This window comes from Canis lupus, chromosome 15, assembly GCF_011100685.1.
Source record: "Canis lupus familiaris isolate Mischka breed German Shepherd chromosome 15, alternate assembly UU_Cfam_GSD_1.0, whole genome shotgun sequence".
Classification (NCBI taxonomy): Eukaryota; Metazoa; Chordata; class Mammalia; order Carnivora; family Canidae; genus Canis; species Canis lupus.
In genome coordinates, this window is record NC_049236.1 from 55,732,510 (window position 1) to 55,755,020 (window position 22,511).

At 37.2% G+C, this 22,511-nt stretch overlaps 1 protein-coding gene across 1 annotated transcript in view; it reads right to left on the reverse strand.

The window, feature by feature from the left end:
• Nucleotides 1-399: 399 nt before the first annotated feature.
• Nucleotides 400-22,511, reverse strand: part of GASK1B (golgi associated kinase 1B) — a 46,074-nt gene continuing 23,962 nt past the window's right edge. The window contains exons 3-4 of the mRNA XM_038559097.1: nt 6,485-6,711; nt 400-3,191 (exon numbers count right to left, since the gene is read on the reverse strand). Coding sequence (XP_038415025.1) covers nt 2,984-3,191; nt 6,485-6,711 — 435 coding nt within the window. The 3' untranslated portion in view covers nt 400-2,983. The remainder of the gene's footprint in view (nt 3,192-6,484; nt 6,712-22,511) is intronic.

The window sequence follows — 22,511 nt, forward strand, 5'->3', positions numbered from 1 at the left end:
TTTTTGAGCATAAGTCTAAGACATTTTATATTTTGATAAGTCCCCCAGGATACCTAATAAACTTAATAAGATTGAATGCTATAAAGAAAACCTTAACTATAGTTCTAAGACTCACCCCCAGCAAAGAAAAACAAAAATCAGTCTCTTAGGGTTTGTGATAGCTATTAACTAATTTGCATACCGCAGAAGACAATGCTTTATGTACACCAAGAAAAAGCATAAAATCACTGGTAACAATGTCAAATATATGCATACACGAACACAATCCAACAAAACTCTTAATTGTTCAGTTGTTTCTTTTATCATGGACAGTGGTAGCAAACCGTCTTCCGTACTTCACTTCTGAAAAGTCACCCATGTACAAAAGAAAACCCACCTACAAAATAAAAAGCACGCATCTTTATTTTCTAATATTTTTATTATAGATTTTTAAGATATGTATTTATTTTCATATTATCAGCTTAAAGAAAATAAGTCACACAAGAACAAGCTTTTGTATGCCTGCCAAGGTAAATTGTTCTATTTTAAATTTATCAAGTTATAAATAAACCACATAATATGCTTATGTGAACCAAACCACAGCATAATCTGAGTGCATCTGAAAGGCGCAGAGTACTCTCATTGTTTCAGTGAGAAAAAAGAGGAGTGTTACTTAGAAGTAAAAGCCTGGCCCTGTAGCTATCCATTATTCAAAAATAATACGGCATGAATTATTCACTGATTATAAAGCAAAATACATTGTTAAAAAGCAAAGGTGACTAAAATAAACATGTGTTCCTGGACCTTTCATTTAATATTAAGCATGTCAGAATAACTGGAGGCAAATAAGCAAAACCAGACCCACATAAGGGAGAACCAAGCTGCCCCAAAGCAGTGCAGCTGGAGAGGCAACATTATAGCTCATTTCTAAGGAGACTGGAATTCCCACCACTAATATCACAAATTTGGATAAAGATGCTCTACTCCATAAAAAGCATATTAAAATGAAAATATGCCACCTTGATAAGACAAGGTACAAGGCAACTTGACAATGAGTTATTTTAAGTCAGTGGCTCAAAATAGAACCTGGGTCTCCAAGCTTCTGTTAGGACAGTTTTTTTTTTTTTTTATTAAAATACTGATTAATGAGAGAAAAGGGGATTTTTAAAAGCCGGAGCACAGCAGGTAAAAGTAGAGACTCGGGAGAGCCAAAGAGTGCACGGGACATGTGGAACAGGAGAAGGGAGATCAGAGTGGTAGAGGGATAATGGGAAAGAAGAATGGTCTGAAGGCCACTTCTCTAAGGGTTAGCCCAGCAAATAAGGATGTTAAAAAGTGGTACTTGAATGTGAGCCTAGAAAAGTTCTAATTAGGTGATCAAATGATCCCTCTCTCCTTGCCTGTCTTCTCTTAGAGTTAGCAGGCGTTGTTTTGACATTTTTGTCCCTATACCTTTGAATAAATTAGAATCTACAGGTATATATATTTTTAAATTTTAGTCTTTATTGTTGTAATGCCTTTAACAGTTCTACTTTACAGTGATATTAAGCGACCCTTGATTAGAACACAGAAGATATGGGACTTTAGCAATAACACACAGACTCGAGAAAACAGAATAGAATGTAGTACAGCATTCTTAAATCATATTTTTAAACTTTCAGGGGAAAAAGAAGTCAGTATATCAGCTTTTAAATAAGGATAGGTGTGAGGGGGGTAGAATGATGACTTGTTCAAGATTTGAAACCTCTGTAAGAACATCTATCATATGTGATGACATGGGTATCTTTCCAGGACACAAAGATCCAACACATGAATACTGTACTTCCATGTCCCTGTGCCTAATTAAAAAGTTGGTAGAGGGAGTTTGGGAGGAATTATTTGAAGCTTAATATTGTCCAAATTCACTGTTTTAGTTCTAGTCATGTGCTTTCAATGAGGAGAACTGAAAAGAGTCAGGTTTCAATTTATTTTGTTCATATTTTTCATATTAGGATAAGCCAAACAGCATATCTAAATGCACTCGGTATCTGGTTCTATCGTCAGTATCTCAGCAACATCATTTAAGTCAGTTTAAATATAATTAGAACAAATCTAAAGAAATCCCCTATTATTAAGAAAATATACAAAACTATAGTATATCCTTTGTAAAAATGACATTTTTTCAAAGAGCATCCATTAAAAAAAGGCACACTAGAAGTATAGTTTCAAATAAGCTAATTTATACCTTAAAATTGTTTAATGTCTAAGCCACTAGACGTAAATTGGACCAAAACTGAGGAAGCAAAACTACCTACTGTATAAATTGTCATACTTGGATGGTTTCAAAACTGAAAACAAAACAAATTTCTAAAAAAAAAAAAAAAAAAAAAAGTGAAACTGTGATTTTTGTTTCTCAGACTCACAGAGATGGCCGATCATATGCAGATAGAATATATCGGCGCTTTTGCAAATAACCCACCATTTCTCGTGTAGAATTATTGTGTGTGCTGGTGTTTTTGTAGATCACATGCCTCAGTTTTCCAATATGGAACTGCCTCCTCTGGGTCATATTGGGACGGCTCTGTTTTAACAATCAGCAACTGAAGAATGTCAAGAACCGTTCCCATCAGTACTTGATCAGACCAGTCAATATGGCATAAAATACACTTTGTTAAAGGAGTCAGTACCTCTGGTTTACACTGTTCTGTTAAAAGGCACGACAAATGTTTTAACAAAGCTAAATAATGATTACAACCATTCTGTAATCAGATGTTGAGACTCGCATGACATGATGTTAGAGGAAAATATGGACAAAAATCCTTGGAGCAGTATGTTTTTTAAAAGGTTTTAAGTCTGCTTATAGTGCTCAGACCGATCATATACACTTGGTTAAATTCATTTGTTTTATATATTCATCTACACTGCCTCATTCCTAAAAAGGCTTGAGGTTTGTGCATGTGGTTTGAAAACAAAAACAAAAAAAAAGCATAAATATGCCTAGTATTATACCCAGAAGATGCTTTTGTTATTCATTCATAGGTAATACTTTGGCCCCATGTGCATTGATGTAGGTGAGAAGGATTTTGGCTCTCTGTTCTATTACATCGATGAGTTTTTCAATTCCTTGTCTACCGCCTTGACTCTCCCAATAAACTTTATCAAGAAACAGGGACTGAAGGAGTTTCTGCCGTAAGTGCTGGCTCTTCAAAACAGAAACTGCAGATTCGGGAAACCTGAGAAGATAAAATGATATTTCATTCTTAGTAATTGCTTAGAAATATTATGCCTTACCCAATTGCTCTGCCCTTCATTAATCTGGCACAAATCACACTATCAAATAGTACCTGGAGAATGAAAACATTTTTGTCACTGTCAAGCCTGTCAAGCTGACACTTCTCTTAACAATAATATACTAGAAGAATATGTCTCAAGGGACCTGAATTTTCTACGTTGAATTTTCCATTGAGAACTTGACATGCTAACATCTTATTTAAAGTCATTACTGTAGGCAAAGAAAGGCATAGAATTAAAAAGAGTTCTGTTAGCCTGGCAAAAATACTTTCCTCAATCTTCAGCTCCATTTCACCCATAGAAACCACTTCAATCTGTCAAGTTAGAATAGTATCTTCATAAGTGTCAACGTGGGGATTTATGCAAGAAAATATGAGAAGCAAATTGCTGATAAATGCATGACTGATTTTAATGTGAAATAATCCAAAATGTAGGTAGTAAAAAGAGAAAGGAATCATTCCATGATGCCCAATTAAATAAGGAATTGCTCCTGATTCAGACTACACTTCAGGAATTCTGAGAATCTGGGAGCACTTTACTGAACTGGAATACTAAATTGTTTTCAAATCAATTTACCAAAACTCAAGTTTTAGAGCCAGCATTCCACAGTGAACCTTCTTTGGAAAACCTGAGGCCAATTTGGAAAGGTCCTTGTTGAACGACCTTAAGAGAGTGCTTTGGGCTGCCTGTTCTCCATTTAGAAAAGTGAAAACCAAGCACATACACTATCTGATGACCTCTGTCAAGTTTCTGGTTCAAAGTCTTAAGGAATGTCTTGCTGAATCTCCAACTGGCCCCATCCAGCTTTCATTGAAATACTGATGGAAGCACAGTACAGCTACTGGGGTTACGTGGTATATTTCATGTAAACGTAATTGCTCCTTAAAAGCTAAAATAAGAACATATCCTGGGGACGCCTGGGTGGCTCAGCGGTTGGGCGCCTCCGTTCAGCTCAGGTCGTGATCCTGGGGTCCTGGGATCGAGTCCCACATCGGGCTCCCTGCAGGGAGCCTGCTTCTCCCTCTGCCTGTGTCTCTGCCTCTGTGTGTGTGTGTGTGTGTGTGTGTGTGTGTGTGTCATGAATAAATAAGTAACGCCTTAAAAAAGAAAAAAGAACATATCCTTGTTTGAGGAATACAATTTGCCTAAAGTTTCAAGCCTCCTAAACGCCTTTTCCAAATTCCAATGGAGTGAACTAAGGATGGCATTCAGGGGGCATAAATGCTGGGCATCCAGGTCCAGATGCTGCAGAAAGACCAAAGGCCACAGAGCTGGACGTGCTTAATGAGTCTGAGTAAGCGTGGAATTAAATAATACTGATAAGATGCCCTGAGCTCCCTGAAGACATGTACTATATAATTTAGTGGCCATAGTATTAATTAAGTAAGCATTTTTGCTCTATGAAATATTAATAATCCATGATTTATAAATTCTATGACCCTTCAACTAATTTCACTGTGGCAAAATGTACGAGATGAGACGGTGAAAACCATGGATCTCTTTAGCGACTAATCCTTTTCATAAGGAAAATCAAAAAAAATTACCTGTATGTGCATTACATTAACAGGAATATTCTATGCATAAATCTGGGCTAGCAAATCATCATTTTTACTTTTTTTTTAAAAAAAAGATTTTATTTATTCATGAGAGACACAGAGAGAGAGAGAGAGGCAGAGACACAGGCAGAGGGAGAAGCAGGCTCCACGCAGGGAGCCCAATGAGGGACTCGATCCTGGGTCTCCAGGATCACGCCCTGGGCCAAAGGCAGATGCCAAACTGCTGAGCCACCCAGGAATCCCCTCATTTTTGCTTTTCAATGCATGACTTACTTATTCAAAAAAAAATTTAACTTCAAACTCATTACTCCTCAAATTTCATTGGAAGTTAACTTCTTTGGAAGCATAAATAAGACCATATTCATATTAATATGAATGTATAGAATGGCTGGACCATATTCTCAGGTACTCCTAATTCCAAAAGAAAATTTAGAGATTTAAGAAGACCCCATATTATCAGTAACAGATGCCTTTGGCAAGAAAGACTCAGACTTTTTTTTCTACACATAGAATTTCTGTAGTTTAGTCACTTTAAAGAATCTGTCATATAGTCTACCTTCAATCCACAAAGAGATGTGAGAATGAGTATGCAAGATGCGGCAAGAACTCATGAAATTGGGGCTCATGAAACTTTCATGGGAGCAGTATTGTTTCTAGTCCTGAAAGTACATAAAATCCACATTACCTGATTCGGAGAACTAGGAAGAACTAATGAAACATGCTTCAGAGTGTTGTTAATAAGAGCAACAGCATAAACAAACAAGTCACTGCAGAAGAAATGACTGGACCTGGATTTGGAAGACTGGGGTTCTACTCTCAATTTTAGACTCATTCACGTGCTCTCCAGCAGTCACTTAGCTACACCAAGCTGGTTAACTCTTTCACTAATGCTCCCCTCTATTTGCAAGTCTCAGACATACCCTAATGTCTTGGTCACTGATTTCTGACAAGGTAGGAAGGCTATGTAGGGCGGCTATGAGCTGGGGGGCCTGAAATCCGCACTCAATCCCTGTAGCTAAAGTTGAATGGCCCAGACTCTACAGCGGGTTCCTGCCATTATTTAAAGAGTCTGTTTCCTTTATTTCCAAATAGATAAGCTCAAGATACTTTCCCCCATAGTCTATGTCTACCGCAAAGATTTCCAAAAGTTCAAAAACCCTCCTACCTGAATTCAAAAAGCCACTGTCTCCAGCAGATTAGCTCTAATTTCCCACTGCATTCAGAAGTCTCTTGAGTGTATTATGCCTTTGATTATGCCTTTGGACATCCCCCCCAGTCAACATCTGCATGCCTGTTCTTCCCTCTGCCCCATGCCCTGGTAACGGAGTTTCTGCTACCCACTCATCCGTGCTTTGCCGGTTCCTATCCCAGAGGTCCCTGCATGCTTCCAACCTTACCCAGGCGGATGTTCACAATGAGGCCCAACCAACACAACAGATGTGAAATGTAGTGGGAGTTTTGTAGGTTGCATGGGTTAGTGATAGTGACACTGAGGCCGCAGTCTTGTTATGTTCGGTTTAGGTCTGTTTCCCATTTCTGGGCCTCCAGTCCCCAATTCCACATCCACAGTTCCATTCAAGGGTCAGATCAGTCACACATAGCATTTGGGTTTTCTTAAAACCTTACTACTTATTTAATCGAAAAGTGATGTCCCACAGATGTTACATCATAAAACTTACTCTTTAATGCCTTCTAACAATTTGAAGTTTAAGTTATCCTCACTCCTGTCAAAAAAACCCTTGTTGTCTATGAAGACCAAATGCCTTGGGTCATGCTTTCGCTGGATAATGTGTGCCAGAGCCACAGAATCTTGGTCGTCACATTTTGGCCTCAGTCCATTCTGTACACAGGCATCTTCCTTTCGAGGTCGGAATCCACAGCAATTTGTATCTAAGCGATTATAAATCTGAAAATGGAAAACGAAAACAAAATCCAAGATGCTGAGTAAAAACAAAACTTGGGAAAGTTAGATTTCTGAAGAATTAGTGCTTTCTAAATAGCTGCCTTGCCAGAATCTAATAGAGCCAGGCTCATTTAATTAAAGGCAACTGTCAGAGTAAGTCCAAGGTTCATATCCTTCTGACTAAGCCATGGTTAAAAGCATTTCCAGCTTCTAACAGCTCCAAAGTCAGATCATCCAAGTTAGACATCTCCACCCTTAATATTCAAAGTTCCCACTGACATCATATGCAGACGCATGGCCAGAAGAATCTCTGACTCTACTGATGACAGAAGATAGAAACCACTGCCTTTTTACATAGCTAAAGGCTATATAGCTTGTTCTCTTTCTCGAGTTGGGTTATAGAAAACCTGTGCTATCTCAGTGGCTCTAAAAATTTACTGCATCCTCTGACCTCTCTGGACTTTAGAATTACACTATCTAACCTGAAATAAATAACATAGAACGAATCTTTTGAAAAGATGTGACATTCAGCAATGATAACAAAAAGCACTACCCATATGGGGCCCACAGCTAGATTCTAAATAAGTGAGCACCATGAATAAAATTATTGGGTCCAGTGGGGTTTATTATGGGGATAGGGTTTCTATCCAATAGAAGAGGTAAGCAGATCAATTAGAAAAGGATAATTGTGTCATCTCCATTTCTTTTGGGCAGGAAAGAAATAATATTTATTAATTGGGATAAATTAAAGTCTCAGCTTAGGAATTAGATAAATTTCAAGTCAAATCTCTGTTCTCTCACTTAGCTCTATGACCTTGTGTAGGGTCCTTTACATCACCTACTCTCAATTTAATTGGCTGTATAATGGGAATGATACTATGGCACTGTGCCTTGTACAGTTAGTGGGAATTTAGTTAGCTGGAGGGATCACCACCCACAGCTGTGATCCAGGCATCTAGAAGATACTAAAAAAAAAAAAAAAAAAAAAAAGTGAAAATAGCTATTATTATTGAGACACACACATATATACTATATGAAGTGATTTACCTAGAAACTATATGTTGGCAAATTGAATTTAAATTAAAAATTCTATCTCATTGTAGAAAATTTCTAAAAATTTCTAAAAATTTCTATCTCATTGTAGAAAAAAAAAGAGAGAGAAAGAAAGGAAGAAGCTTCCAAGACAAAAGGCAATTTCTCCATATTAATGAAGAAATATTGAGCCTCAGGGAGGTTAAATAATCCACTCTAGGTAGCACATAACTAAGTAGCAAAGTTAAGATTTAGACACAGCTATATTTGTCTCCAAAATTTCATGATTCTCCACCCAGTACATCATGTCAAATAGTTTAAGGCTAATCAAAGAGTACACATTCACTCATGATTCAAAAGATGGCTGGACCCGACACTTTGGCAGTAAATTCCCATCCTTTCTCTTCCCCTGTTTCTGCAGATCCTGTGGGGCTGGCCACTCTAAGAGGCCAATTGCTCAGAAAGGAATGCAGAAAGAGCAGTACTGAAATTTAGCCTCCTTGGAAATGACCACCCATTCATTCATTTATTCACCCAACAAATGTTTATTGAACATCTACCACCTGTCAGTGAGCTGGGCACAAAAAAAAAAAAAAAAATGTTGCCCATGGTCAGCACCTCCCCACCAAGACTACTCCCAGAGGAAAATGATGTGGTCATTTAATGTTGCCTCACTACCACAGCAAACCTTAAGAACTGCACAAATGACCGTCCTCTCTGTCTTCTGCACAAAAGTGAACTTTGTATCAACCAGCATATTTTGAGAAACAGGGATTGTAAAAGAAGTCAGCCTAAACCAATCTTCTATGTCATTTATGTAAAACCAGTCACATGGGACAAGGGTGGTCAGTGAGCCAAGAAACATTTGGATAATGCAGAGGGTACATTGCTGATCTACAAGCAACGTACAGATAAAGGGAGGCCTCTCTTGGGATTGGTTCCAGGCAGCTGATCCATGGGGCTATAAGTCTAAGCAATGATTTATCCAAAAGGTCACATAGGCTGATTGCAGAGAACAGTAAATTCCCACTTCTGGTTAAAGCGTCTCTGTCTGATATGAGGACAGGGGTCGCCCAAAGGTGAGCAAGAGTGTCCCCAAGCGAATCACTATAGGTTAAATGAAAAAAAAGCACAAATTAGAAAGTATTAGAAAAATTTATGGAGCCCTTTCTCTTTAAACAATTTGGTTCATTTTGTGTAGTATCCTGACTGCCTTTGAATATAGGAGAAATCAAGTGACATAAAGAGATTGCATCTGATTAGCAATCATTTAAGTTAAGATCAGAGAGTCGGAGAGGACATGAAAAATAACCCTTCTAGAAGCTGCTTCTCCGTCTTCTCCGTTATATACATTAGCTAATAATTCTCAAAGACTCTCTATACCTTTGCTCCATCACCATCGTATGTTTATATCCAGTTATAATGACATTATATATGGGGGAAAAACTAAATACTGCTTAATTTTAACCGCAATATTTAAGGTCTGTTATGTTGGATAAATGGTTTAGAACTTAAGTTTTATGCGCCAAAACTTAGCCCTTAAGGGCACTGGGTGGCTCAGTCTGCTAAGGGTCTGCCTTGGGCTCAAGTCACAATCCCAGGGTTCTGGGATTGAGCCCCGCATCCGGGCTCCCTGATCAGCAGAGAGTTTACTTCTCCCTCTCCTTCTGCTCCTCCCCCTGCTTTTGCTTTCTCTCTTTCTCTCTCTCTCTCATTCTCTCACTATATCTCTCTCAAATAAATAAAATCTTTAAAAATAAATAAATAAAATGAAATTTAGCCCTTAAACTGCTTAATAATGGTACCCAGAACCCTGAACATTTTTCTTCATTGTTAATTTCATATCAGTGAAGAAACGATGAAGACATAGAGCCACATTTCTGTTGTTTCTACAGCAAAGCCATCAGTAGCAAATATATTGTTAAATAATAATAAGCGCCTTAGAGTTTAGACCCCAACTTTCAGTATTTCTATAAATATTACACTCTTCTATTTTTAAACTACAAGAAAACATTAAAAGTTAGAGGTGGAAAAGACCGATTTAGGTCATTTTTTATTGCCTTCCCAGCCTAGATTGTTTCCTACAGTGTATTTTTAAAGTGCTTTGTCTGATCTAATTTTGAATCACTCAACAGTCTGTGATGATTTCACCACTTCCCCGACAGACTGTTGTGCCATTCAAGTCTAACAGACCTTATTATTAAAAACGGGTGTGTGTGTTCAGCTCAACTCTTCTTCTAGAAAATGTTCACCCTTCCTTTTATTCAGATCTACACATAAAGTTGGTGGGTATGTTAACACACATTGAGTGTGTGTGTGTGTGTGTGTGTATACACCTACAAATATAGAATTAGATTTTAAGGCCTCAAATAATCTGGGTTTCACTTCATTTTTCTTATCCTCTAACTACAGTAAATTATGTCTTTGTATTATTGTCCTCGTCTAGCAAGGGCCTAAGTAGCTCTTAAATCTTGTTCCCTAGCTCTTCTCAGAATTTTTAGAGTCTTCTTTTTGAATTCACATTCACTATACCAAAAATAATTTGACCACAAAACCATAATCCACTCCCTTAAATTCAATGCCATGTTGCTTGGCATTTAATTTAGTTATATGTTGAATACATTTCTGCTTACTTCCAAGAGAGTCTACCTATTTTTTTAAAGCCTAATAAAGCATATCCTCAATAGCTATGAATCCGTAATATGGTGTTAATATATTTTTTGGCGCACACATTAAAATAATCATTCCATTTAACTACCACATAATCAAACACTGTAATTCACATCCACAAGTCTATGTCCTTAGAAAATTATCCTACAAAGAAGACTCATTGGGGGTAAATTTTATCAGGCTAGTGACTGTGAGTATTGATCATCATTAATGCAACTTGTTCAAATTCACAACCTCTCACTTTTTAAAACAAGGAAAATCTTTTATAGAATCGATCTTCTGAATCTGAAGATTACTACCAACCATCATTTTCCATAAAATTAATCTTTCCTCTTTTAGGAAAATATATCTTTTCAATGTTTACCTAACTAAAATTATACTCAGAAAAATCCAGGTGTCCCAGCCAATTTTTTTGTTGTTGGTGTCATGGGGATATTTTTAGATATACTGCTTTCTTCTAAAGTTCCTTTTTTTAAATTCCATTTTCCTTTTAGGAGTGTTACTTTTGCCTGAATGAAAAAATTATCATATGAGTGACTCAGTTATGTTTACAGAACCTAAGCAAGTAGGCCTCTGCTGCACTGACCAGCTCCCCAAAGCCCCATAGGAATCTATAGAAACCCAATGACGTTCCACTCTTGCACAACGCCTATTCTAGATGTGTCTTCAAAAAGTGGGTCTATCAAAGGACAAACATTATATGGTCTCATTCATTTGGGGAATATAAATAATAGTGAAAGGTAATAGAGGGGAAGGGAGAAAAAATGGGTAGGAAATATCAGAAAGGGAGACAGAACATGGAAGACTCCTAACTCTGGGAAATGAACTAGAGGTGGTGGAAGGGGAGGAGGGCGGGGGGTGGGGGTGACTGGGTGACGGGCACTGAGGGGGGCACTTGACGGGATGAGCACTGGGTGTTATTCTGTATGTTGGCAAATTGAACACTAATAAAAAATAAATTTATTATTAAAAAATAATAAATAAATAACAAAAAAGTGGGTCTATCAAAGCAATGGCTTCATAGCTTCTTTTTCCTCAAAACAATGGGATTGAATGACTAATTCCAAGCAATATCTGAACAAATGCAAAAAAAAATATTCTAAAAGTGCTGCTAATATTAATGAAAAACATAAGAGCAATCATTTACTGAGTGTTTAGCATGTGTCAGGAACTGTAAACTTAATGCTTTATACGTATTGTTGCTTCTAATCCTCAAAGCAACCTGAAGAGATCGGTGCTACCAACAGTCCCATTTGATAAGAAAAGCAAGTGAGGCACAAAGAGACTCGTTGACTGACCCAAGGTCCATCACTTCATAAATGACAGAACTCAGGATTCTAACCCAAATATTCATGCCCTTCCCCATCCTGATTGTATCTCTCATATGTAGCCCAGGTGGTAGTGAAGAAAAAAAAAAAAAAAGCAAGTGCATTTGTATAGAATATTAAATGTCACTACATTTAATAAATGCTGGTTATAAGGTTTCAGCAGAAATAACAAAAAAAAATGCAGTGTAGGAGTTCAGATAAAAACTCATGAAGGAGAGGATATTATGGTTGTATTTTGAGAGACAGGGAGTATTTGCTAAAAAATAGGCAAAGGCATGAAGGTAGGAAATCAAAAGACATTTTTAGAAGAACTGAGAGTACGTTAGACCAGTAGTTCTCAGACTATCTGTAGTGAAAGACCAGGTAGTTTTATTGTTTCTCTCCCTCAGCCTCACAATTCATATGGATTGTTATTTGTTAAATAATAATGATAATAATTTATCACTGGAGAAATAAAATTTAAAAAAATACAAAATACCAACCAAACATTTGTTAGAATCAACAGATGAAATTCCTCTACCACATTTCTATCAAAGTTTCTAAGTGCTTGCTTGTAATTTTTGTACTTGTCATGGACTAGTAAACCAGCAGAGACCTTGAGTTCCACTTTGAGTAGGACGGTGCGGGCCTGAGCTGTCGAGGGTAAGGGGAACGTGAAGGTAGGTAGCAGAGCAAAAGATGGATAAGAGTATTTTTATTGTGCCTTTAGGGGAAAGCCAAAAAATCTGATGTGCCTTCAGGTCTCACTATATTTTCTCAAGTTGAGCTGGAAGAAAGGTAAAGGCAAGGGAGCAGCACATCAAGGGAAAATGTTAAAAAAAGAAAAGAAAACTAAAGGGAATCAGGACCTCTCTTGGAAGCTGAAGACAGAATAAAATAAAGATGTTCTTCCTCACATAGATTAGAAATATCTGGGGCACCTGGGTGACTCAGTAAGTTAAGCATCTGCCTTCACCTCAGGTCATGATCTCAGAGTCCCACCTCGGGCTCTCTGCTCAGTGGGGAGCCTGCTTCTCCCTCACCCATTCCCCTTTCTTGTGCTCTCTCTCTCTGTGTCAAATAAATAAATAAAATCTTAAAAAAAAAGAAATTCCCCTAATCCAAATATTTTTTTTCATTCGACTCTTTTAGTTAAATTATGTGACCCTGTAAATTTTTCTACCGCAGTTTCTGTACATTTCTTTAAGGGACTCAGTGAGTGTATGTGTGTATGTACGTGTGTGTTTCTGGTTGCTGAGTCAATACTTAAGATCCCATCATCTCTTTTCAAGTTATTTGTTTTTAACCCTTAAAAATTGCACCTTTACAAAGAAAACTGTCTTTTTTTTAGAGAGGAAGCTTAAATAATGCAATAAGATGTGTAATAAAGTGGACTTTAACAATTTACCATAGTAACTCATCCAATACCCGGCACCTACTAGGCACTCGATAGTGTGTATTATAAAAAGAACTGTCGAGAGTTAGGAAGAATCAAATACAAAATAATGGTGACATAGGATGACATGGGTCTTTTTAAAGTAACCTCTACTGGATAGAGGGGGAAAAATGAGAAGGGAGCAAAAAAAAAAAAAAAAAAAAAAATGGAACTGCCTGTGCTTGTCATTTTCTCTCAGTTGGCTCCTTTATTTGGGTTGAGTCCCACTAACCATGGACCAAAAACTGTTCTATCCCACAGAGAGTCTGCCATAATACCTTACAGGTAATAGGCACTTGAGAAAGACATTACAATCAGATGGGACAGAAATAGCAATAGGGTATCCTTTTCTATAATTAGCAGTTTTCTACAAGATTTCTTTGACTTTCATTTACCTCATTGGACATCTCATTTGTCTCAAGAAAACGTGTGGAGGGGAAAAAAATTCTCATTTTCAACAATTATCTTATTTCAAAAAGGCAAAAAGACAGTGTGTATCATTACCATTATCAGCCCAACCCCAGGTACAAAGAAACACAAAAACATATAGATGCATTTATTAGCTAATGACTCACATTGGAAAATCCTTCTGTGTGAATTTGTCTTGATATGAACCAGTGTATGGTTGCCAGTGAAATTAGACGGATCCCTGTAGTCTACTGAACATTGTGAAGCTAGACCAGACTGTAGAGAAGACCAACCTCAAACAAATCTTACAGTCCCCATGGTACTTTTTAATACAGACTTAGTGTCTCACTGTGGGTACGCTACACAATCAAAAGCAAAAGTGTTCTCACCAGCCTGCACCTGCATCACTCGGGAACTCTCACCTCATAAGATAATAGATTTCAAAAAAAAAAAAAAAAAAGATAATAGATTCCATATTTGTTCTGTGCTGCCATGGCAACAGGTGCCTGTTAAATTACTATGCATATAAATGTGACCAGCAGAACATTTGATGAACGATGAGAAAGTAAAAATAGTTCACAATATATGCATCTAACAATGCCATAGGCTCGTTTTTGCCTCTGCCTCTGTAAACAGCAGTCACTGTTCTACACTACCTAATCTGGAGAATTCCGCATTTAAAAACCCTTTCAATATGAACCAATTCAATGTAGAATCTCTAGTTTCTTCCATGTTACTGAGTCATAAGTAAAGACAGGACAATATTTCTTTATGTATAAGTAAGAGCTTATTTATTTATTTATTTATTTATTTATTTATTTATTTATTTGTAAGAGCATTTTTAATGCGACAATGCATTTGAATCTATTTCTATGCATGCAATGTTGGGAATCCACATATTGTACCTCTGGATAAGAACCAGAAGTCAAGCATCATTCCGCCACATAAAGACTCTGGAGAGAGTCACCAGGCAAGTGATAATCTATTTTTAGAGAAAGAAAATTCACATCTGTAATTTGCACAAGCAGAGCTGCATGGAAATAGCCTCAGCCAAAGGCACACCCACTTTCCTCTAAAGATTTATAAAGAACACTCAGACTAAGAAAAACAAGAATTTTTACATTTCATAAAGTTTCGATTTATGGAATGGGCTTATGTTAAACAAAGAAAATTAAAACAAGAGTAATGTAAGTAAAATGTTTAAAAAGTGCCTTCTTTTGAGGAAATGAAACACCATTTTTAACAATTTAACATTAAATCAAGTTGTAAGCAAGCTTAAGATTACACATACTTACATCTGAGGGAACACTGTCACTGAAAACTTTCTTTGTTTGACTTGACTGTATTAACTTTTAGTGTTCTCATAAAATTTTTATCAATTTTATCATCTCTTATAATGTATTTAATTATTAGGAAGTTGACAAAAACAAGATAATCTAAATGATGATGCGAAAACACAATTCTGATTACAGTAACAATGATTCTTTGCTTGACGTAACTTTAGTCAGGCTCCTGCACCTTTCTCCTAGACCTGTCTGTGCACTTCCATATACAATCCAGTTTTAGCAAGAACCTGTAAATCAGTTTAATCGGAGTCCCCCACCATTGATATCTGATCACTCTCGATATCTAATTGGGCTCCTCATCTTCCACCAGTCCCCCCAGGGCAATGTCTGATGGCCCTGGTCTATCTTCAGCAAGAATCTGGTTAGGCCAGTTAAGCCAGAGCTTTTCTTACCCCTGGTGCTTCCTCTTCATAATTTGCCATCCACTGACTCCTCTCCTGCTCCTTGGCTGTACATTCACACTTGCCCATACTGTACTCAGGGTGGAGCCCAATCTCCTCACCAAAAAGTCCCATTACAGTTGTCCCCCTACCTAAAAGGATCATCCTGAATAAGGTCTTCTTAATGTCTTTAACAAGCGTCACTGAACATTTTTTTTCTTTAACAATGATGAACACAATCTAATATAACATATTCAAAAGCTATTTGAACTCATATCTTTTGATGGAAATTGGTCCTCTTTATAAAAAGCCAATTCATTCTCTGCTTATTGAAAATAAACACTGCTTGAGAGTGGAATGGTGATTGCCAGGGGCTGGGAAGTGGGGAAATGAGGAGATGCTGGCCAGAAACTTGCAGAAAGAAAGAAACTTGCAGTTGCAAGATGGGTAAGTTCTGAGGATCAGATTATAATTAATTATACTGTATTGTATACTTTAAATTTCCTGAGATCGGTAAGCATTCTCTCGCACACACACGAAAAGTACCTATGTGAGGTGATAAATGTGTAAACTACCTTGATCATGGAATTTCACACTGTATACGAACATCAAATCAACACATTATACACCTTAAGTATACACAGTTGTGTTTGTCAAGTATCCTTCAATAGGATAAAAAACAACTAAAAAAAAAAATCTGCCTTACAAAATTAAATCTTTTTCTTTCGAAGATTATTGCTACATGTACTTACAGAAATCCCCATTTGAAGACAGATTTATCTTTATGCTCTCTGGGTTAGCAAATAGCTATAAAGTAAAGTCCTTTATTCAGCTTGGATACAAAAGTCCCGGGATACTGCTAAGCACTTTACATCACAAACTTTCCAATTATCAAGATAAGCCAAAAGGACACACATTTTTTCCCACATTACAAATAAGAAAAAAGCTCAGAGATGGTAAGTAACTTGCCCAAGGAGACAAAACTAGTGTTATGATGTGAATCTCTACCAAGGAGACTAAACTAGTGTTATGATGTGAATCTCTAGGGACGTCTGCCTCACTCACCACACTGTCTCCCAAGGTAGAAAAGACAAGCTTTTTACTTTTGTGGAGATTACAATCCGGCACTTCTAAGTGTGATTCACTGTGTAGCTTTCACATTGATCAAAAACACCATATTCTGCATAGTGCACATACTCAAAAATTGTTGAAAAAATGAAAGAATGAACGCTGGCTTCACTCATCTCACCTCTTCAAACCTATCTAATGCAGATAGCTAACTATGAAAAGACCTCTCATTAGGCCAGACCTCCATGTTTTCTTCTACCCATTTTCTTGTAAAAAGCTCAAAATCTTAAAATCAAAATCACAGAATCTTAGAATCACAGAAATGTAATTAATACCTTTGAAGTTATGAGCAACCATCCAAAGGAAAGTTTTTTTCAGAAAAACTACTCCAGGCCATGCTTCTCAAAGTTTTTTTAAGTACCTTTGACACATACAGTTATTGAAGACACCAAAAAGGATTACTTTATGTGGGCTATTTACCATATAGAAATGAAACCTGAAAAAATGATTTATGTATTAATTTATTTAAAAATAGCTGACATATCCGTTACATGTTAACATATTTTTAAAGAAATTGCTATACTTTCTAACAAAATAATAAGAGAAATGAAATTGTTCTTCCAAGTAAAAATGATGTTTAATGAAAAAAGCAGCTAGTTCATCTCACAATCCAAACAACTGCATAAAGTTTTTTTCTAGACAACCACTGCTCTGTGGGAGGCATTAGAAGTGCTCTAGGCATTCTTCCTGGGTTATCACACAGAATTTTTATTTTTTAAAATATTTTTCTTTTAAAGATGTATTTATTTGAGAGAGGGAGAGAGAGAGAAAGCGAGAGAGAGAGAGAGAGAATGAGCTGGATGGGCAGGAGAGGGAGAGAGAATCTCAAGCAGACTCCATGCCAAGCTCAGAACCCAATGAAGAGTTTGATCTCATGACTCTGAGATCATGACTGAGCCAAAATCAAGAGTTGGATGCTTAACCGATGGGGCCACCCAGGTGCCCCTCAAATAGAATTTTTAAAAGGTGCATATTTACATGGAGGATTTAAGAAAGTTAATAGTTTCACTGCTTCGTCAAGGACATTCTTAAGTGAATCAGGCATTTTTTTTCGTGTATTTTTTTCTTGTGAGCACAGTGGCAATGAAGAGTAGGACAGCAGTTGGTATAATTCAGCGCCAGCTCTGATTCATGCTAAGGCACCACCAGATTCACCCATTACTGCAAACATCAACGTAGTGAAAAAAGCAAAAACCATCTTAACATTATTATGGAACTTGTATTGACCTCATGGACCCCCTGAAATGGCCACAAAAAAAGCCATTGTCTCAAACAATCCTATCAGTAACAAATTTTTGAAGCTCCATTTATCTCTTAGTTATCTATGTCCATTAAATAACAACTTGAATACGGCTGGCAAGAGTGTGGAACCAAAAGAATCTTTATGAACCAGCTCTCAACCCTCTCTGAGTCTACTGGATCAGGCAAGTTTTTAAAAATGCATCTTTTAAAAATAATTATACCAAAAAATAACTATATTGAGGCCCATGGGTATCTTTCTGGCCTCTCAGGTGTTCCCATGAATATACTATTGTATTAAGTTTTCCATGGTTTTTTATTTGCTTCCTGGTGGATTTATCCAGGCATGATGCTTAAACTTCCTATTTCCCCAGAACACAGCAGTTAAGTTTGGTTTTAAATTGTCTGTGGTTCAATGGCATAGGATTAGTGGGGAAGCCAATCCCACAGCTAGCTCAAACGATGCATTAAACAATCTTTGAATATCAAAAGGTTGTTATGGAATCACACAGGCTTCCTCAAATCCCTGATCTCTCCAGTCCAGCTATGTATACAACACGATTTAGGATTGAGACATAGTTACTATGCACTACTCCATTTCAGCACAGTCTATAAATCCCAGGGCAAGTGTTGAAATAAGCAAAAGCAGTATATCGTTAAATAACGTAACATGCTTTTGACTAATAATTAAATTAAAATTGACCCAGGAATGTTGAGTTGTTTGTCGCTCAGCAATATGAACTTTACGAATATAACTTATTTGACCAGACATTTTCCCCTTTGATTCAGACTGATAAAAGAGCAAAGACTATGTGAGCCAATTTCTGAGTCCACATTTTATGCAAATTAGGCTTTGCTATAATCAATGCCAGAAATCTCTGAGAATAAATGCTAGACGGTGGATGGAAAGAATATATAAAATTCTAAAAGCTTTTACGTTGAAAGCCAACATCTGAGGAGCTCATATGCTCCTGAACAGGAGAGAGATGCTTTGAGACACAGGGAAGTCTTCACGAGAAGCGGACCAGGATCCAGCAAAACACATTCTTGTGGTAAAGGCCAATAAGCCATGCCTCTGTGATAAACCAGGGTCAGTATGGCTAGACAACTGTTTTTCTTCAAAGTTGCCTCCCTGAAAAACCAAATAAATAGCTTCCATGCTGTGAAGTGAGACAATGTAGTCTCCAAAAGCCAGGCCTCTACTAGAGCGATGATCTCAAAGCCCAAAACAGGGACTCATGGGCCAGTGCCTTTGTGTTTACTTTCTCAACCCTGTCATATTCCTGTAGAAAATTTTTAGCAGCAGACGTACATTCCACTTAAAGGCCATAAAAAGTGAAACTATTTGCCTTTTGAAGTGCTGGCCAATATAATTCTACTCTTGGTTTCCTAATCTGCCTGAGGTTTTGAGAATGCTTAACTGCTGAGGGGGCAGGTACAGTCTAGCAGGTCGGTTTTCTGCAGGTTTCACAAACTCCCTACATCAGACTCTCTTTGGAAGAGAGGATTCCGAAGGAGCCAGCATGTGTGAATGGGATGTTATTCCATGAATAGTCAAAGGGGAACTGGCTATGTGGCTTAGCCAAGAGGACATTTGGAAAGGAATCACACTGAGAAAGAAGAGCACAATAGTTCCCAGGCATAGAAATGACATTGTGTCAGATTCAGAGCCAAGTCACAAAATCTCAAATGATGACTGAGCCTCACAGGTTGATTAGGAATTGTCTAGACAGAACATAGAAATTCCTCGATTCAGGTTTGTTCAATTTGATTGAATCTCATGAGCAGTGTCCTGTACTCTTTGTAATTCCGGATTTTTGTTCATAAAGTAAAATAAAGAGTACTATGCTATGACAACAGGAAAAAGAACAAAGGGTTATAGAATAAACCATCTAAATACTACACCTATGAGGCCAAGCAAAGCCTTTCATATGATGTCAAAGTGGCCAGAAGCAGTAAATAAGTGCCCTAAGGGATTTGTTACATTAAGATGCTGTTTCAATCTAAGGAAAATTTCTTGGCTTCTGCCTTGCAGACCTATGGTCTCAGGAATATAATCTCCCTAATATCCACCTCCCACAACATCCCTTTTTCTGGCATCATAAAACCACAGCCTGCCTCACCCCTGCTTCTCTCTAATTGGTAAAAGGACAGGAATAGCATGTGGTCAACTGCACTTAAAGTATGTAAGATTCTTAAAAACACACAAATATCCACTTATTATGCATATAAAGTTACTTTTAAATTGACTGAAAGGATGCAGCCTAATCTCATCTCATGACAGTGATCATCTATTTAGAGAAAGTACAGAAGGGGACTTGAAGAGATGGTCAAATGGGACTTTAACTTATTTTTAATATGTTTATATTTCTAGAGTAAATCATAAAAGCAAATATACAAAAAAAAAGTTGACAGGATAATCCTAGAAGGTGGAAACATGGTATTTGTTGTTAGTCTTTGTTCTTTGGATTGTTGCTTTTTTTTTTTTTTTTTTTTTTCTATGTCTCAACAAAGAGAATAGAGACATTGAGGAACAGGAAACAGACTTTCAGAATCTAATCCCAACTAGCTTCCCAGATTCTGTAGGCTGAGAACCCTGCAACTAACAAACATGTAAGAATGTATTCTCTGAAGTCCATCATCTAAGCAAATATGATAGCCCTTTACCCCAACTTGACCTGAATGGCAAGTCCATGGAAACAACCTTATATGATCTCATGGTTTCCTACAGCATCAGAAGCTATAATGAGCAGCTCTTTGCTGCAGAAAATTCACAGAAAAAAACAGACATGAGTCCTACTACTGAGGACTTGCAGTATTTGGAGATTCAGGAAATCACAGCTATGTGTATAGATATACATTCAAAGTCTTATAAACGGGGCGATTCTAGATAATCTCTGTGCTGATCCATTGAGTACTTTCTATCTGCCAGTGCCTTACTTCATTTGTGCTGCTACAACAAAATACCACAGACTGGGTAATTCATAAACAACATTTATTTCTTGCAGTTCTGGAGGCTGGAAATGTGAGATCAGGGTGCCAACACAGTCTGGTTTTGGTTAAAGCCCTCTTTCCTAATGCAAACTACAACATCTCACTCTGTCCTCACTTGGTAGAAGAGACTAGGGAACTCTGTTGGGCCTCTTTTACAAGGGCACTAATCCCACTCATGAGCGCTCTGCCCTCATGACCTACTCACTTCCTAAAGCCCCCCTGCCCCACTTCCAATACCATCACGTTGGAAGCTAAGATTCAATGTATGAATTTTGGTGAGACACAAATATTCAGACCAAGGCAGCCAGGTACCATGATAAGCATTTCATGTGATAGGCAAATGTTTTCGTCAATAAGTAAACTGGTAAGGGAAAAAAAAAGGAAGAGTTGGGGGTGGAGGAGTCTATAAAATAAAAGACATATCAACTGATGATAAAGTGTAGGATTTATTTGAATCCTGGTTCAAGTAAACAAACCTAAATAATAAATACATAAGCAAACAAACATACAAATAGAACATTTATAAGTCAATTAAAAATTAGACAATTTACTGGATAAGTTACTGGAATTATTGCTAATTTTTCTTTTGAATGTTTTAATAGTCCTATGCTTAAGTTTTATTTTCTAGTGATACTTAAATATTTACGGATGAAAGAATATGATGTCTGGGATTTGCTTCAAATTAATGTGAGTATGGGGAGTAGATTGGGATAGAGATAAAACAAGCCTGGTCATGAGTTGATGATCAATTGTTGAAACTGGATGACAGGTACCCAAGGGTTCATTTACTTTTGTATATGTTTAAGTTTTTTCATATAAAAATTTTTAATGCAATAAGACAATTAAAATTTCTTTTTTAGGGGCGCCTGAGTGGCTCGGATGGATAAGCATCTGCCTTCGGCTCAGGTCATAGTCTCAGGGTCCTGGGATCCAGCCCCACACTGGGCTCCCTGATCAGCGGGGCGTCTACTTCTCCCTCTCTCTCTCTACCTCTCTCTATACTGGTGCTCTCTCTCTCTCAAGTGAATAAGTAAAATTTTTTTAAAAATAAATAAAAACAAAAAAAAATTGATTTTCCAATCATATGGAAATCTTCAGAGCTTTATTTTTTATTTTTGTAAGAAGCAACTAAAACAATTTAAAGGAAAGTACAAAAAGTCAACTCGGCAATGGATTACACATAAATTGCAGGTGGGAAAGATAGAGATAAGGAGATCAGACCTATAGTGATAAGAGTTTGATTCGGATATCATTAATAGGGATGAAAAGGAACATGTAATTGGAGTGATTTTGAGGAACTGTCAAAGTTTAGTGCTTCTTAAAAATGACGCACCAAGCAAAGGAAGATTCAAAGTTGACTCAAAAATTTCTGACCTGACTGACTTTAAAAATAGTAATATTATGAATAGAAACAGGTAAGTCAAGAGAGCAAACTGTCAGGGCATGAGGTGACAAATTTGCTTCTAGATATCAAGTTTGAAAGGCTGACATGAAAATAAAAGAAAAGAAAGAAAGAAAGGCTGACATGACCATTGGCTATTTAAAGTGAAGTACTGTTTAGCTATATATGCATAAAAATATTCTTTGTGCCCTCTCCAATTGTGATGCTTTATTTAAAAATGAAGTCATGAATTGAAGTTGTATAATAAAATAACTGAATAAAAATATGTAAGTCGGGGATCCCTGGGTGGCTCAGCAGTTTAGCACCTGCCTTTGGCCCAGGGCGTGATCTTAAGAGTCCCAGGATCAAATCCCATGTTGGGCTCCCTGCGTGGGGTCTGCTTCTCTGTCTGCTTCTCCCTCTGCCTGTGTCTCCGCCCCCCTCTCTCTCTCTCTCTCTCTCTGTCTCTCATGAAAAAATAAA